The following is a 16,835-nucleotide window of genomic DNA, read 5'->3' as shown; positions in this document are numbered from 1 at the left end:
TCTTGTTTTTTTCATTAATGCAGTCCTTAAACACAAGCTAGCTTTTACATGGGGACCTCAACTGAAAACACAATGATTTATCTCAATGCTGGAGAAAAAATTGGTTGTGTTGAATTTAAGGAGCCAGTATGTCAATCTCTAATATGGCAGCATCCTAAGTAATCCTAAAGGTAATTTCTGACTGAGTGCCTTATACCTTGACTTTAAAACTTGATTTTTGTAAGAGATGAGAAAAGACAGGAGAGATACCAGAGGCAAACAAAAATTAAAGAATTTCTCAGAATCTTTCTGAAATTGTAATAAGCAACCAGTGTGTTTGATTCCAAACCCCTATACTCTTAATCCAAGCATACATGCATAAGCAAAATGTAAAATGCCTTATGGCATATTTTATCTAAAACAGACACTCTGCCACTCTACCAGATGTTTAAGAGTCAGCATAGTGATGGAATTCAGATGTAGTCTAATATGGTGTATATAAATGTGTAGTCACTTTGTATGATGACTTTTTCCCCACTTTAGCCTATTTTTTCCCCTCCTACTCAGTGGTATATATTATACACCCAAGATACTCCAAAACCTAAAAAAAGATCCATCTGAAGTACAGATTAATATATATTCTCTGAGCATAGCTAATACACATACCAGTGCTAAAAGCTATATTTTAAATTTTATTATATGTGAATTTGAGTTTACATAATTAGAATTTTGGCCAAAATATGACATTCCACAATGTTTTGTTTTGTCTGTCTCGCTCTGTCACTCCAGCTAGAATGCAGTAGTGTCGTCATAGTTCACTGCAACCTCAAACTCCTGGCTTCAAGCAATTCTCCTGCCTCAGCCTCCCAATTAGCTGGGACTATAGGCACGTGCTACCATGTCCAGCTAATTTTTTCTGTTATTAGTAGAGACAGGGTCTTGCTCTTGCTGAGGCTGGCCTCAAACTCCTGAGTTCAAGGGATCCTCCTGGCTCAGCCTTCCAGAGTGCTAGGATTATAGGTGTGAGCCACCGTGCCTGGCCCACAATGTTTTATCGTGGGGTTTTTTTTTGTTTGTTTGTTTGTTTTTAGTTTTTTTTTTGTTTTTGTTTTTTTTTTTTTTTTTGAGACAGAGTCTCGCTTTGTTGCCCAGGCTAGAGTGAGTGCCATGGCATCAGCCTAGCTCACAGCAACCTCAAACTCCTGGGCTCGAGTGATCCTTCTGCCTCAGCCTCCCAGGTAGCTGGGACTACAGGCATGCACCACCATGCCCGGCTAATTTTTTATATATATATCAGTTGGCCAATTAATTTCTTTCTATTTATAGTAGAGACGGGATCTCGCTCTTGCTCAGGCTGGTTTTGAACTCCTGACCTTGAGCAATCCGCCCGCCTCGGCCTCCCAAGAGCTAGGATTACAGGCGTGAGCCACAGCGCCCGGCCTGTTTGTTTGTTTTTGAGATGAGGTTTTGCTATGTTGCCCAGGCTGATCTTGACCTGGCTCACACAATGTTTTTAAGTGTGGGTTTGCTGCATATTCAAGTATGTGTTCATCTCTGGTAACAATTAGCATTCTCATTACTCCTCCTTAGATATAAAACTTAAAATCTCAGGGGAGAAATACACTATACTCACAAACATTTAATTTTCTTTTTGACTTCAAAGAAATTGTGTTTTTTTTAAAAAAAAAACTATAAACAAGGGACTTCTAGTATTTCTGTGAGATATATGATGCTCTCTTTTCCTAAAACAGAATGTTTAATTTTAATGCATCCAGAAACAGACCCAAGAATAAGGTTTTTTTTGCACAGTCACACTATTTTATTTTGGAATGTCATGAATTTCTAGAAAATTAAGAATACCTACTGTTCAATAAGCACAGAAATACATACACAAACCAATTAGAAAAGAAACTATGATTAGCAATAAATTTTCATTATCTAAATCTGTCTTCTGCTCCCCTCTAATCTATACAGAAAAAAAAAATCACAAATGGCCTATATATGGCAAATACATCTAGTCATAAGAGTTTTGCTCACATTTGTCCAAAAACATTCTGGAACAATCATTTAAAATTGAATTAGTAACACTGATTATGGATGTTCTACCTTAAAGGCTTATAACTGTCAGAAATTTAATAATTAATTCTCCTAATTCAGGTGATAATGAGAAGTGAGGTCCATTACAGTTGAACCTGACTTCTCATTCCTAAATGAATGACCCCAACACAAGCATCCTGTAGACTGAGCAATGGAATAGAAATGTTGGAGGAGAATCTTGAGTATGCCACAGACACTTCAGAATCACATGACATCTAATGTGCAATACATAACTCCATCTGGAAATTGCAAAAAGCAAGGACAACTTCAAGAGTTCACTGGCTCAGGGAGTCATGGGGGTTCCTAGAGGCAGTATAGTGAAGGCAAAGTCTATTACACACAGTATTGATTTTTGACCAAGAGGAACATTAAGGAGCATATATTCAGGTCAAATTGAATCTGTCTCCTATGCAAACAAACAAACAAATAAATAAATAAAAATGTGTGTGCTTGGGGTTCCCAGGCCCAAAACTTTTACTTAGGGTCCCCAGTAAATCATTTGTGCTTTGTAAAAGCTCCAGAAGTGATTCTGATATGTACCCTAAGTTGAGAAGTCTCAGCACTAAGAAACTCTGCAGCCTGAATGTTAAATTCTTAAATTCTCTAACCGTATGCTACTTTGGTTGGTATAAGTATGATGAATATGTATACCTCCTTTCTACAACACTCTCTGTACCTTTCACTAAGGTTTGATTAAGTGTAGAGCTAAGTACCTAACTTCTAAAGAAACATATATACCAGGGATTATCAATTCTGAGCTAGGTGAGTTGGGTACCAGTTTATGAAAATCTTGACAATGAAAGAACCCATTACTAAACAAAAACAGCCCAAGAAAGGATTTAATGCCCAGGTCTGGCTCATCAAAAAGTAATCCAGTATTTGTCGCTAGAGCTGTAACCCAGTGGTCTTAAATTTAAGCAGCAATTACAGTATTTCTCAGGCATACAGTCAAATTATATTCTCCCAATGGACATTAAACATTTCAAGGTGAAAACTGACCACCTCCAAAACTCTAAAAACCGCATTTTTCTTTCCTGCAGCTAGTGACGAATTTATAAAAAAGAAATATAGTAGTCCTCCCTTATCTTCGGGCATACATTCCAAGACCCTCAGTGGATGCCTGAAACCACAAATAGTACCAAACACTACACATACACACACACGCACACAATGTTTTTTTCTGTACATACATACCTATGATAAAGTCTAATTTATATAATTTATAAATTAGATGCTGTAAGAAACTAAAAATAACAAATAATAAAGTAAAACAATTGTAACAATATACTACAAAGTTATGTTAATGTGGCTCTCTCTCTCAAAGTATCTTACTATACTGTATTCATCTTCCTTCTTGTGATGATGTAAGAAGGTAAAATGCCTACATGATGAGATGAATTGAGGTGAATAATGCAGTGTTTAAAACTTATAAAGTGTTTATTTCTGGAATTTGCCATTTAATATTTTCATATCATGATTGACCATGGATAACTGAAATCTCAGAAAGCAAAAACAAGGATGAGGGTGAGACTATTGTGTCTCAATTCTCATTCTTCTCCTGACTGTTCAGGCTACTTGTGCTAATAATCTCTCCAAAAGGCTAAAGTCTATATTATAATATACAAGGATTGGCAGAGAGAAATAAAAAACTTTCTAAACTAAAACAATCATGTTATCTTCATTTTAATCCTTAGGAAAATAATTCAGAAGGAGCTGGTTATATACCAAAGAAACTGACTTTAATAGAATATGGTTTAAGCCGGGCGTGGTGGCTCACGCCTGTAATCCTAGCACTCTGGGAGGCTGAGGCGGGCGGATTGCTTGAGGTCAGGAGTTCGAAACCAGCCTGAGCAAGAGCGAGACCCCGTCTCTACTATAAATAGAAAGAAATTAATTGGCCAACTAATATATATATAAAATTAGCCGGGCATGGTGGCGCATGCCTGTAGTCCCAGCTACTCGGGAGGCTGAGGCAGCAGGATTGCTTGAGCCCAGGAGTTTGAGGTTGCTGTGAGCTAGGCTGACGCCACAGCACTCACTCTAGCCTGGGCAACAAGCGAGACTCTGTCTCAAAAAAAAAAAAAAAAAAAATAGAATATGGTTTAGCAAGAGCCATGGTTCTTCAACCTGCGATTGGCCCCTGTACCAAAAGCATCCCAAGAACACTTTTAAACTAACAAATCAAACAATAAAACTTATACCTCAATGGCTCTAAATGCTCTGCATCAATCTCTCTCTCTCAAGCCTTTCTGGAAATCAGTAGTTGCAATATAAGCTATCATAAATTCATTATTTTTCAAGGTCTTCAGGGACTTAACTCTTCAAAGTCTCTAAGGACGTCCTTCTCCTTAATTTCATAATGACCTTGTACCTCACAGCTAAGAACAATAACATCAGCAACAGCTAACGTTTGTTGGGCATTTACTATATATTAGGCACTGTGCCAAGTGTTTAACCTCCTTTACCTCATTTAAGCCTTACAATAACCCTATGAGGTCAGTCTATTATTTACTTCCACATTACAGATAAGAAAAGTGATGCTTTTTTTGCTATCTTTTCTGCTCTTTGCTCTCAAAGTCCTAAACCCTTAGATATTCCTTCCAATTTTAGGTTCCTTGTCAGTTTGTTCACAAAGAGAAAAAATATTCCTGGATATCATTCAAAGAAAAACAATCATATCTACTGTCCAGGATTATTTTTTGCCCTTTAAAGTTTTTGGTAAATTTCATTTTCACTATTGAGAGGGAAGGGTGCTCTACAATAGTACATCTCAAAGTTCAGTGTGTTTCACAATTAACAGGAAAGCTAATTTTTTTCTTTTTCTTTTTTTCTTTTTTTGAGACAGAGTCTTACTCTGTTGCCTGGGCTAGAGTGCTGTGGCATCAGCCTAGCTCGCAGCAACCTCAAACTCCTGGGCTCAAGCGATCCTCCTGCCTCAGTCTACTGAGTAGCTAGGACTACAGGCATGTGCCACCACACCTGGCTAAGGGACAGCTAATGTTAAAGTCTAGAATTTCTAAGTTGACTTTGGGGCCTGGGATGAGGTCTGAGATTCAAATTTTATTTTATTTTTATTTTTTTTTTGAGACAGAGTCTCGCTTTGTTGCCCAGGCTAGAGTGAGTGCCGTGGCATCAGCCTCCCTCACAGTAACCTCAGACTCCTGGGCTCAAGCGATCCTCCTGCCTCAGCCCCTCGAGTAGCTGGGACTATAGCATGCACCACCATGCCCAGCTAATTTTTTCCATATATATTAGTTGGCTAATTAATTTCTTTCTATTTATAGTAGAGACGGGGTCTCGATCTTGCTCAGGCTGGTTTCAAACTCCTGACCTCGAGCAATCCGCCCGCCTCTGCCTCCCAGAGTGCTAGGATTACAGGCGTGAGCCACCATGCAGGCCTGAGATTCAGATTTTTAACACGTTCTCAGATAATACTGATAGGGGGCCCACTGCTTTATATGAAGGGAAAAGAAGTAATCCTCTCTCACCTTGGCTATCACCTCAAGTGAAAACACTTCTCTAAAGAGTACTTTCAACAAGAAAGACAGTTAGGGTCTAAAAACACCTCCAGGTCTGAAAGCTAAGAGATTTCCTTTCTTCCCCCCACTTCACAAAGGCTCCAATAGCACCAGTGACAGTAAGGCAGAAAAAGGAAAATAAAGGACAGAATGTTTGTAAACTCTGCTCAAGAACCTCTTACCATTCACATTCTACTTCTTCAACCTGAGAAGTCTTTCCTTTGGTCCTTCTTGGGCAAGAGAGATGCCAACAAACAAAATAAGTTGATTGTTTTGCAATACTCACCCCCAAGACAAAGACAGGCTCTTAAAACATAATAGAATTTTGCACTATAAATATAAACAGAAAATATCAAAATGCTGTAATTTCCTCCTGTCTCTCTTCTATCACAGTACTCTTCATCTCAAAAGAGCTATTTCTCTTACCCAAGACTGACCCAAAGTCTACACTATCTTGGGCAGCTTAAATATTGATTAAGTCAATGTCATCTAGGATGAGTGACTTTAGGGAATAGGATTTGTTAAAAATGTCTCCTCAGCCAGCCAGGGAAGCTTCTTGTGTGGGTGCTCTCAACCATGACTAAACTGTACCAAGAGAAATATATTTTAAAATATTAATATGGTCTGGCACCTTCCTGATGCTAATGCTCCCAGGCCCATCCCAATGGCACAACTGGGAAATTAAGTGAAGAAGAGAAAGGCAATCTTCCCTCTGCTCTCTGCTTTCAGATGCTCCTCCCTCCACAGCTTTGCCACGCACAGACTCATTCTATACATATACACAGAGATAGAACATGCTCACACACACAAATAACTCTCTGCAGGAACCAAAAATCAAAGCCTAATCCCATGGTTTTTAAGTGAGCAAGTCCAATTTCCTTCTTTGTAGCTCTTGACACATGCTGGCTGAGAGCCGTCTGGATTTTTTCTGCCTTGTTCCTGCACCAGAAGGCTCTGCACTGCAGGTCAGGGGATGATAAGGAAATGAACAGTGTAATTTCCAAGGCCTCTGAACACGGCCCTGTCAGCAGCTCTGGAGGCGGGTTACTCAAGCATGGCTTGAAGAGCGAAAACCACAGAGAGGAGGGCTCAGACAGCCAGCAGTGGCAGGATCTCAGCTGTGTACGTAACTGCCACCTCCAGCCTGAAAGCCCAAGCCCTGCTGCCTTTCTGGATGAGCTCTGATGGTATAAGCTGTTATACCCAAATGGCAAAAATACAAGTTCACACTGGGGGAGGAAGATTAAGGACTAGGACTTAGGTTTTCCATGCACTCTTGCATAGAAACAAAAATACTTAGTGCTCTTCCAGCGTCCATATGCTGGCAAACCCACAGTTAACAACTATCCATATACCTAACGCCACACCAGTAATATGGCCAGAAAGGAAATTCAATTCATATGAAATCTAAAATTCAACAGGCCACTTCAATATTCTCTGAAGCCAATTTTTGGCCTCCCCCCTCCTCTAACTATAAATATTAGGGGCTTTAGAACACATCACCAGTATGCAAATTTCCCAACCTTGGTTTGGAACAACTACTGAGCATAGTGCTGAAAGTCTACACCAACATGTTTATCTATTCATACTGGGCTTCCTGTATAGTGGAATGTTGTTATATTTTAGTCCATTATTGCCTAGGGCAGACATACATATTTCAACTCAAATCATGGTTTTGCTTTTCTAATATTTATTGAATGCTTCCTACATGCCAGGCACTGTTTAATATGAACTAATTTAATCTCATAATAACCTTATGTAGGTACTATTGTTTTCCTCTTTTGCAGATGAGAAAATTAAGGAAGAACGATTAAGTAGCTTGGTTAATAAGTGGTAGAGCTGGGATACAAACCCAGGTAGTGAGGCTCCAGTACTTATACTCTTAACCCACTCAATTATACATAACAGTTGATGAGAAATTGAAGTTTAGAAGTCTGGTGTTTTATTTTTATTTTCTTTTTCTGTAGTGACAGGTGCTGTGGCATGATCATAGATCACTGCAACCTCTAATTCCTGGGCTCAAATGATCCTCCTACCTCAGCCTCCCAAGTAACTAGGACTACAGGCATGTACCACCAGGCTTGGCTAATTTCTGGATTTTTTCTGTAGAGGCCTCAGTATGTTGTCCCACCTTAGCCTCCCAAAGTGCTGGGATTACAGGCAAGAGTCACTGTGCCCAGCCTTATGGCTGGTGTTTTAAATGTGAAGTGGCTCCCACTGCCTACCTTATAAAGAAAATTCACAAAGATTCACAAACTTTAACGTATATAGCAATTATCTGGAGAGATTTCTCAAGTGCAGATTTTTGGGACCTTGCCCCAAAACTTATTTAGCAGATCTGGGTTATGGGTTAAGAACCTCATTTTTGACACTCCAGTGATGTGATGCACATGGTTTTACAAGACACACTTTCAGGAACTCTGCCCTAGATGGTAAACTATAAGCTCCTCAAAAAGCAGGGGACCATCTCTGTTTTATTTGCCAGTGTATACCCAGCACCAAATAGAGTACCTAAAATCTAAAATGCACTCAGTTAATGTACTGAATAAATGAAAAGTGATAACAGTACCTAACAGTTATCTTCTCTTTACAAAACATTTAACATCCACAATACATTTGAAGGTCTGCTACTAGTGATGTGTCCAAGTACAAAGCACTGAAACAGGGGTTTTTCTTACCTGGCATTGCCAAACAAAGAACGAACTAATAATACCTCAATGATTACAATGAAAATTTGACTGAATGAAATATTCCAGAACACACACATACACACATATATATACCTTAAGGAGTCAAGCTCAGAGTGGCAGTTTAGAAGCAACTTTCCTTCTTTATATATAACAGGATAGGTTCAGTACCAACTGTAAATGGTCATTCTCTACAAACATCATCACCTTACCTAAGAACCCTAAACTGAAAGATCATTTGTTTACTGAGTGTCTACAATGTTAAAGTCACTATGAAAAATAAGTGAAAGCGGTCTTGGAGTATCTGGGCCTTTATACCTAATGTTTCTAAGGTAGTCTCTTACACTGTGAAAATGGAGAATCCCTCATGACAGTTAAGATTTGTTAAAAATCCCAAAGTAGCGACATGCCATAAGAATTTCATGTCTAGAAACCTGGTTTCCATGCCTGGCTTTGCCACTAACTGTGAGATCCTGGGCAAGTCACATGACTTCCCTGGTCTTAGTTTCTTCTATAAAATGAGGAAATTGGACAAGATAACCGTTCTCTAGGCCCTCCATGAATTATAACATGACTTCCCTGGTCTTAGTTTCTTCTATAAAATGAGGAAATTGGACAAGATAACCGTTCTCTAGGCCCTCCATGAATTATAACACGAAAAAGGGAAACAGAGCAGCTGAATGAAAAAATAAATTAAGCTTGTAGTTAGAGAATGCAACTGTGTTCTACATAAATATCAACTTTGTTTTTCTTTTTTCCATGAAGGAAAATGCTTGAGGGCATTGGGCTTCAGGAAGCAAGGTTGATTGCTATGCCATCTATAGCCAAGAAAGAACAGCTAGTGAAGGAGGAAGGTATTTGAGAAAGCTTTGAATTAGAAGGAATAAAAGAGACCTGACCTTGGTTGGGCAATGAAGGATTGCAACACAAGAGAACTGAGCTGGAAGGCACAAACTAGGACAGGAACACAAAACCAAGGGCAAAGGAAGATGCTCTTAGAACACAGGATATAATAGCAAGCACGATCAGAAGGCAAAAGAGCACACTTGAACATTTTCTTTGTATCCTAAACTAATGGGGGAAGTGGTAAATATATGCAGCATTCATAAAGCAGCAGAAGCTGACACAAAAGCATGGGGAAAGTAGAGTGCAGTGTTCCTACCTTGCAAGAGCAAAAGCAGCAGCTAAAAAGAGGCAAGAGGGAGCTTCTGGTTGCAAATTTCTAAATCCTTTAACCACTAGAGCCTACTGGTTACTTTATATGATTTGAATAAAAAAGGAGTCTCACCTTAAACTTCTGGTCATAAGCCCTGACAGAGTCAGCACAGATAGATCGCTGCCATCTGTGGTTTGTAAATTCCTTTTTTCTTGCCTGTCAGAGTGGCGACACAAGCACTAAGCTCAGGACACTCAGACAGGCGCCCTCCCTCCTCCCTACCTCCCCTTCCATCCCTAACTTAACAACCCATCAATCAAACCAAAGGCAAGTGAACAGGCAGGAGCCGGAAGGCTCTGTCTTGTTTATTCCTCAACATTCCCTCCCCCATCTCTTCAGCTGGCAGGAAGTATGAGGCAGGAGCATTCAATAACAATTCAGGGCAGCAGCAGTTGCTAAGAGCCATCTCTGGTCTCTCCCAGAACTCTGGGAAACAGCCCAGGGAGCACTGCCACACAGAGGTATGGTAGAGCGTGATCCCATGAAGGGAAATTCACATCCTTGGCAGATAGGAAATTCCCTAGGTCATAGTAAGATATCTACCTTGATAAGAGGGAAGACCCAGAGGTAGATAATTTATATATTCAAATATTCCTTATTAGCTAGCAGTCAACATTCTACCCTGCACCACAGACTCCATTATCTTCTCTCCTATTTCCAAGGAAGGGGAGACTCCAGTCAAGACGTTTTCCAAATTTTACGAGTTTTCTCTCTTCATGACAGTTCCCAGTTTAGAATGTACAATTCCTAGATTACATCAAACAGTAACTGAGCACCCATTATGCCCCAAACCCTGGCGTTCTTGTTTCTCAAAAGCTGCTCCACTACAAGGTTCCTAACTTCTTTCCTTTAACTTGTCTCTTCCCCTCCTCCCATTCTAGAAATGTTCTCTCCCTGCAGTGTGTTTTCATCTCCTAGCAACCTCCAAACATTTATTTATATAATTATTTATTTCAATGGCCAAAGACAATATGGAAAGGCATCCCCAGAACCAGGTTGCCCAAAAGGGTTGAGGGAACAGAGGAAGGAATTGAGAAAGCAGGCTTTTGCTTATTGGTAACATTAAACTGCACAGCAAATTTTCTGCTTCTAAAAGTGTCTGCCAGCAATTTTATCTACCTTCCAAAACTGAAGCATAGTCTCTCTCTTCTATCTCATTCCACTACCCCATTCTCAGTCTCCTTGGAAGGCAAAGCTTATAGCAAAGCAACATTATTAAGGGGCAATATTCCACAGCATCAGGTGTGTGTGTATATATATGTATTTTTTAAAGATATTGGGTTTTGCTCTGTTGCCCAGGCCATAGTGCAGTGGTGTCGTTATAGCTCACTATAGCCTCAAACTCCTGGACTCAAGCAATCCTCCTGCCTCAGCCTCCTGAGTGGATGGGATTATAGGTGCACGCCACCATGCCTGGCTAATTTTTAAATTTTTTATAGAGACAAAGTCTCACTGTGTTGCCCAGGATGGTCATAAACTCCTGGCCTCAAGCGATCCTCCCATCTCGTCCTCCCAAAGTGCTGGAATTACGGGTGTGAGCCACCGTGCCCAGCCCCAGAGTTTATTCTTAGCTGAATATATTGCATGTTTTAGCCCAATTACAAACTGAAGGGCAGCCACCTAACCAGTCCCCACGGCCATATGAGAAAATATGGGTTCCATTTGCTTCTCCATCGAAGATAATCATGGACATTTAGACTTAAATCCAATATGAAGCTAGCAACATTAATCCTCTCACCCACAGACTACTACTGGGTGCAGAAGACTATACATAAATCAAGTACCCTTTAAAAAAAGAGAAAGGAAAATAAAGGCCCCTTCAGAAGGGCTTTTTAGGCCGGGCGCTGTGGCTCACGCCTGTAATCCTAGCTCTTGGGAGGCCGAGGCGGGCGGATTGCTCGAGGTCAGGAGTTCAAAACCAGCCTGAGCGAGACCCCGTCTCTACTATAAATAGAAAGAAATTAATTGGCCAACTGATATATATATAAAAAAAAAAAAAAAAGAAGGGCTTTTTAGCATAGGAAGAACAATGATTACGAACGTAGATATATGGCAAGAGTTTCTCAAAGCCAGGCGTAAGGAATAGTAGAACTCCTGATACTCCTAGGCCTCTTTAAAACAGTATTATCCATCTGTACCCCAGAGAAAATGGTAAATCACAGCCAGTAGAGGATAAGCTACGCCAGTAACCAGCTGGAATTTGACTCTGCTGAAGTGGACTATAGCATCTGCCACCTAAACACAGGCAGCCTCTCTGGCAGCTGCCACTGGTAAAAGGGAATGAGCCATTGTGTTATTAGTGGAAGAAACTCACAGCCCTGTTAACCAGAAATGCCCAGATGTTGCTAAAAGCTACATATGTGCTCAAGACAAAGACCAAAATACCTACAGCAAAGAAATTACAAGCTACCACTGGAATCCAGGCACTAAGGGGGCACCACCATCCAAACACACACATCCAGTCTTTATTTATTAACATTTACATATGGAAATAGGTATTCCCTGCTGCAGCTGATGTAATTACAGAGAAATCAATTTATACTGCATCTGCTGGGATCAGCTGAAAGCACAGGGTGAGCAAAGCACAGAGCAGAAAATCAAGAGCCAATGAACAGCTCAACACTAGGCCAGCCACTTTGTAGGAAATTATAGGCTGCTGAAGTTTAAAGCAGCCTGAGCTGACCCTAGACTCACATCTACTCTGCTCCAGCCCTGCAAGCTCCATTTCCTGAGATATAAACTAAGATCATCTTCCCAGAGAAGGGATTCAGTTCTAACTCCTCCTGGGGCTGCAGGCACCTGTCCTTCCAAGTCAAGCAGAAGGCAAGGTATCATTACACTGTTTGGCAGCTATTAAATCACCAGGAGACTTTGATAATCATAATAATTACAATAGTTGCAGGAGACACCTGGCAAAGAGCTATACCTTTAGTGGCCAAAGAATTTCTTTCTAAGCCAAACTTTCATAGCCACAACACTAACTCACAAGGTTTCATTAAGTATCTCACAGAACAGTCAAAACCTCCTGCCCCAAAACTTTGCCCCTTTGCTCTTGGTAGCCACCAACAGAACACTTGTCAGATATGTCATGAAACTTAATTAACCCTTTGTTCTTTCACAGACCCAGCAGCACCATTTATCCCACCAAGAACCATACTATACATATAACCAAAAGCTTATTAAGTTTATCATCTATTATAACTCTGATGATGAAATGCCAGTCAAGCTGGAAAACCAAATAAAGGTTTGATGCCAGCCTCTAGCAACAAGTGTCTGTAGTGGGACAAGGGCAAGGTGGGAAGGTCTCAACTCAGACTACAGAAAATTCATTCTATCAAGTAGCTGCCCCCAACAACAGATACACTGTTCCAAAATGTCCATGCCTGCTGGAAATGAGTCTGTAGGGAATCCTCTAATTTAGAACAAAACCACATTATCATTACCAGATGCTCTGACCTTGTAATTGGTCATTACCCACAAACTAATGAGCCTCCCACAGAGTGCACATAGCATTTGGCAGTTGGTGCAGGGCAGTTCTGACTGGCAGTGGGCAGCCAGATCTGGCCACCTCTTACCTTTTCAGACTTGACTTTCTTTAGCGGACGACACTCATTCTCCCCTTCCTCTGGCTCCGGTTTAGCTCCCAAAGGATTGAGCGCTGCCCCAGGCTCAATAGCTATACTCCCAAGTGGCTCCACAGCTCCTGTATCCACCCCTGCACTTCCATCATACTGACCACCCCGTCCTCCCAAGGGAACTGGCTGGAGGACCCCAGGATCCTTTTCTGAACAAGTCCCCACTCCTTCGCTTCTCTCCTTCTTGCTCTTAGACGAGCTGTTCTCCTTTTCCTTTTTGGAGCCGGCTACACTGCGGGATGCCTTAGCCGCCTTCTCTGAGCCCTTGGGAGCAATTGCAGCAACCAGGCCTCCTGCATTGGCACCATCTCCTGAGCGCCCCTGCACCTCTTTCTTGCTAGCTGCCCCCTCACTTGGAGTGAACAGGGAAGTCCCTGGAGTGGGTTTGCTAGTGTCTTTGCCACTCTTATTCCTTTTGGATTTTGATTTGCCTTCCTTCCCTTGAGGACCTGGCACTGGGGTCACAAACTTGATGTTGTCTGGTAGTGTGGCCACAGCATTGGGAGCCGGTATCCCCACCTCCTTTGAGCCTGACATTTCCAGTTTCTGCTGGTCCTTTTCCAGATCGGCGTCCAGGTCAATGATGAGATTCCCTACTCCAATGTCCCATTCATCCCCACTGTCGTATGTCTCAACCGGGTTTGCATCCACTCCTTTCCCTCCGGAGGCTCCACTGCTCAAGGACATCTTAGAGTCAACGTCCCACCTCAAGATTCAAGGCTCTTCCTTGCCCCCAGCTTTCCTATTTTCAGCTTCAGCTATGTTCTCAGACCTGCCACATTGGTCAGTACATGCCCAGTGGACAACATCATTGCTGGAAAAAGAAAATTTAAAAAGCTGTTAAAGGAAACAATACAGGCAAGGATTCAGCCTGAAATAAACTCCCACACAAAACAGACCCTTCCTATAGGGCTATCACATCACAATGGACAAAACAAACAGGTTCAATTGTATTTCTAACGAAGTCACATTGGACCTAGGGAAAAGTTAATCCCCACTCCGTCTCCCCAGGGGAGAGCACAGTATTTCCAACTGCCCAGAGATTCTGTGGAGAGTCTTAACTAGGAGTCCTCTAGAGTTAGTTTCCCATCCCTGAAAAACTTATTTGTATTACCACTGCCAGCTGGTAATCCTCCCTCAATCAGTACAGGCCTTGGCATATCAGATTCAAGCTCTAGCACAACTCTGTTCAAATCCTCTTTCTTCTTGCTGTTTTGTAAATTATAACAGACTCAGATCATAATCTAGGCAAAAGCTTCAAAAGCCCTCTACTAACAAGGCCTGTCCCTATGAAAAATAGTATAGATTCCTTGTCATTCTACTATTGGGGGAAAAGGTCTTATTATGGTTAAAGAGAAAAGCAAGCAGAAGTGAGAAAAATGCAACTTCTCAGAGAGGACTAACCAATCAGCTTAAGTTCAGAGATGTTAAATCAGCCTTATCAAATTCTAGGTTTCAAATTATGTTGAATGGTAGGATTCAATGTGGCCTTTCCCACTAAAATACTTATGAAGACATAGAAAAAGAGAAAAATGTTAATCCTATCAAAAACGGGACACTACTAAAAAACCTAACACCAGGATGTTGGATAACTCTTTACTTTCTCATATGAGATTGATGGCACTATATCAACAAACATCAGAGCCTTATACTTCATGAAAGAGAGATTGGCTATAAAGGGAGGGGTGTTATTAAAAGGGCAATTTGTGTATCTCTACTATCTCCTGACTCATGAGACCTGGGACGTATACCACCTAGAACAACAGTCCCCAACATTTTTGTTTTTGGCACCAGGGACTGGATTCATGGAAGATAATTTTTCCACAAACAGGTTGGGGGTGGGTGGACAGAGCTCAAGACTCACACTGGGCTGTGCCCTGGGGGTTGGGGACCACAGATCTAGAAAAACTAGCAGCCAACATATACCATCTAGGTATTATTTTATGATAAAGCCAAAAAGTTTTGTTCCTGCTTACTTCTCTGTCCATCATCTTTCTGTATCCATTAAAAAAAGAAAATAACTTTCATAAGATAACTGAGTAGAAAGGGCAAGCCATTGGTGTCACAATGTATCCTGCAAAATGGATCTCTAACAGGTAAATGGTACAGACAGGACAGAGACAAGATAATTTGTACTTTTTCAAGTACTCCCTCGAACAGTGTCAAAGAACCAGAGTGCAGGGGCAAGAAAAAATGTCATACTAGGAGAGCAAAGCTGTACCAGTTGAATGTCTGCTAACAACTGGGATATAAGAGGTGTGCACATTATTCTGCCATTTAGTTGTAGATCTGAGAAGAAAATGTATCCCTTACCCAAGTAGAGAGCTTAGTGTTAACAGTAACCAACCACTGTTTATTAGCAAACATCAAGTTTAGGTGGATCTTACATCATAAAGGATAAACAAAAGGGGGAGGGGATGGCTGGCCACAGTCGCTCATGCCTATAATCCTAGCACTCTGGGAGGCCCAGGCAGGAGGATCAGTCAAGGTCAGGAGTTCGAAACCAGCCTGAGCAAGAGTGAGACCTCATCTCTACTAAAAATAGAAAGAAATTATCTGGCCAACTAAAAATATATAGAAAAAATTAAGCCGGGCACTGTGGCACATGCCTGTAGTCTCAACTACTCAGGAGGCTGAGGCAAAAGGATTGCTTGAGCCCAGGAATTTGAGGTTGCTATGAGCTAGGCTGATGCCACGGCACTCTAGCCCGGGCAACAGAGTGAGACTCTGTCTCAAAAAAACAAAAAAAGGTGTGTGTGTGGGGGGGGTGGTGGCAGGGGGAGAACATGATATAGAAACTATGAAAAGAAAAGTCACCCACAAAGTAAAGGAAACAGAATCCCTGAAGAGTCAGAGAAATGATACCTGTGAAAATGATCTAGAATTCTAAAGAAATTTTTAGTAAACTCTTTGGAATTCTCAACACTACACAAGAAGACTTGGTCTCCATAAAACAGTAGTGTAGTAGACTTTTGTTCATTCATTAGAAATTTTTTTATTTATTGCCTACTGTGTGCCAGGCACTAAATTAGGTACTGGGAACAGAGCAGTGAATAAAACAGTAAATAAGACAGTGGAACATAGTCCTGAAAATAATTTTTCTATTGTGAGGGGCAGAGGGCATTTCTAGGAAAGGAAATGCCAACTGAATCTCCATGATAGAGAATTATTACAGCACAGTTCTTTTCAAAATCATAATTTATTACCTCTGCAATCTTTGCAATTGTGGCTAGGCTTAGAGCGTAACCCACATTAATCTAAGACTTACCTACTATTCTCAGTATGTAATTTAACCATTAAAACAACCTCATGTTGTTTTATTCTTGAAAACAAAACTTTCCTTAGATTCAAAAGCGCTTCTTTTAGAAAACAGGATAGTAATGGAAGAGAGACACTGGAGTAGTAAGGAAAGCATTAACACATATAAAAATGTTAGTACTAAAAGCTTCTGACAGTTCTTACTCTATTGTATTGGCTGACTCATGTATGAGGCAGGATAAACAAACTATGCCAGTAAGGAAGAGAGAACATTAAAAAGACAACAGGTTAAAATGAAGACATAACTTAGTTGAAAGGACAAAAGGATATAACATTAAAAATGAAGATGCAAGGAAATGAGAAATGTAGTATCAATTAAAATTCATACAGAAATGAAAAAAGCACAGAACTGAAACTATGGAAAATAAGTCAACGAATCATAAGA

General features: G+C 40.8%; 1 protein-coding gene across 6 annotated transcripts in view; it reads right to left on the bottom strand.

The window, feature by feature from the left end:
- ZNF609 (zinc finger protein 609) overlaps positions 1-16,835 on the bottom strand; it is a 207,709-nt gene that overhangs the window by 160,791 nt on the left and 30,083 nt on the right. For 5 of the 6 annotated variants that reach the window (XM_012758576.3, XM_012758574.3, XM_012758578.3 and 2 more), the window contains exon 2: positions 13,073-13,946. In XM_012758576.3, coding sequence (XP_012614030.1) covers positions 13,073-13,819 — 747 coding nt within the window. In that variant the 5' untranslated portion in view covers positions 13,820-13,946. Of the gene's footprint in view, positions 1-13,072; positions 13,947-16,835 lie in introns of those variants that run through there. The other variant, XM_012758579.2, reaches the window with a different exon arrangement.

Source organism: Microcebus murinus, chromosome 6 (assembly GCF_040939455.1).
Source record: "Microcebus murinus isolate Inina chromosome 6, M.murinus_Inina_mat1.0, whole genome shotgun sequence".
In the NCBI taxonomy this organism is placed as follows: Eukaryota; Metazoa; Chordata; class Mammalia; order Primates; family Cheirogaleidae; genus Microcebus; species Microcebus murinus.
The sequence above is the reverse complement of the archived record's forward strand: the minus strand, read 5'-3'. Positions and strand labels throughout refer to the sequence as shown.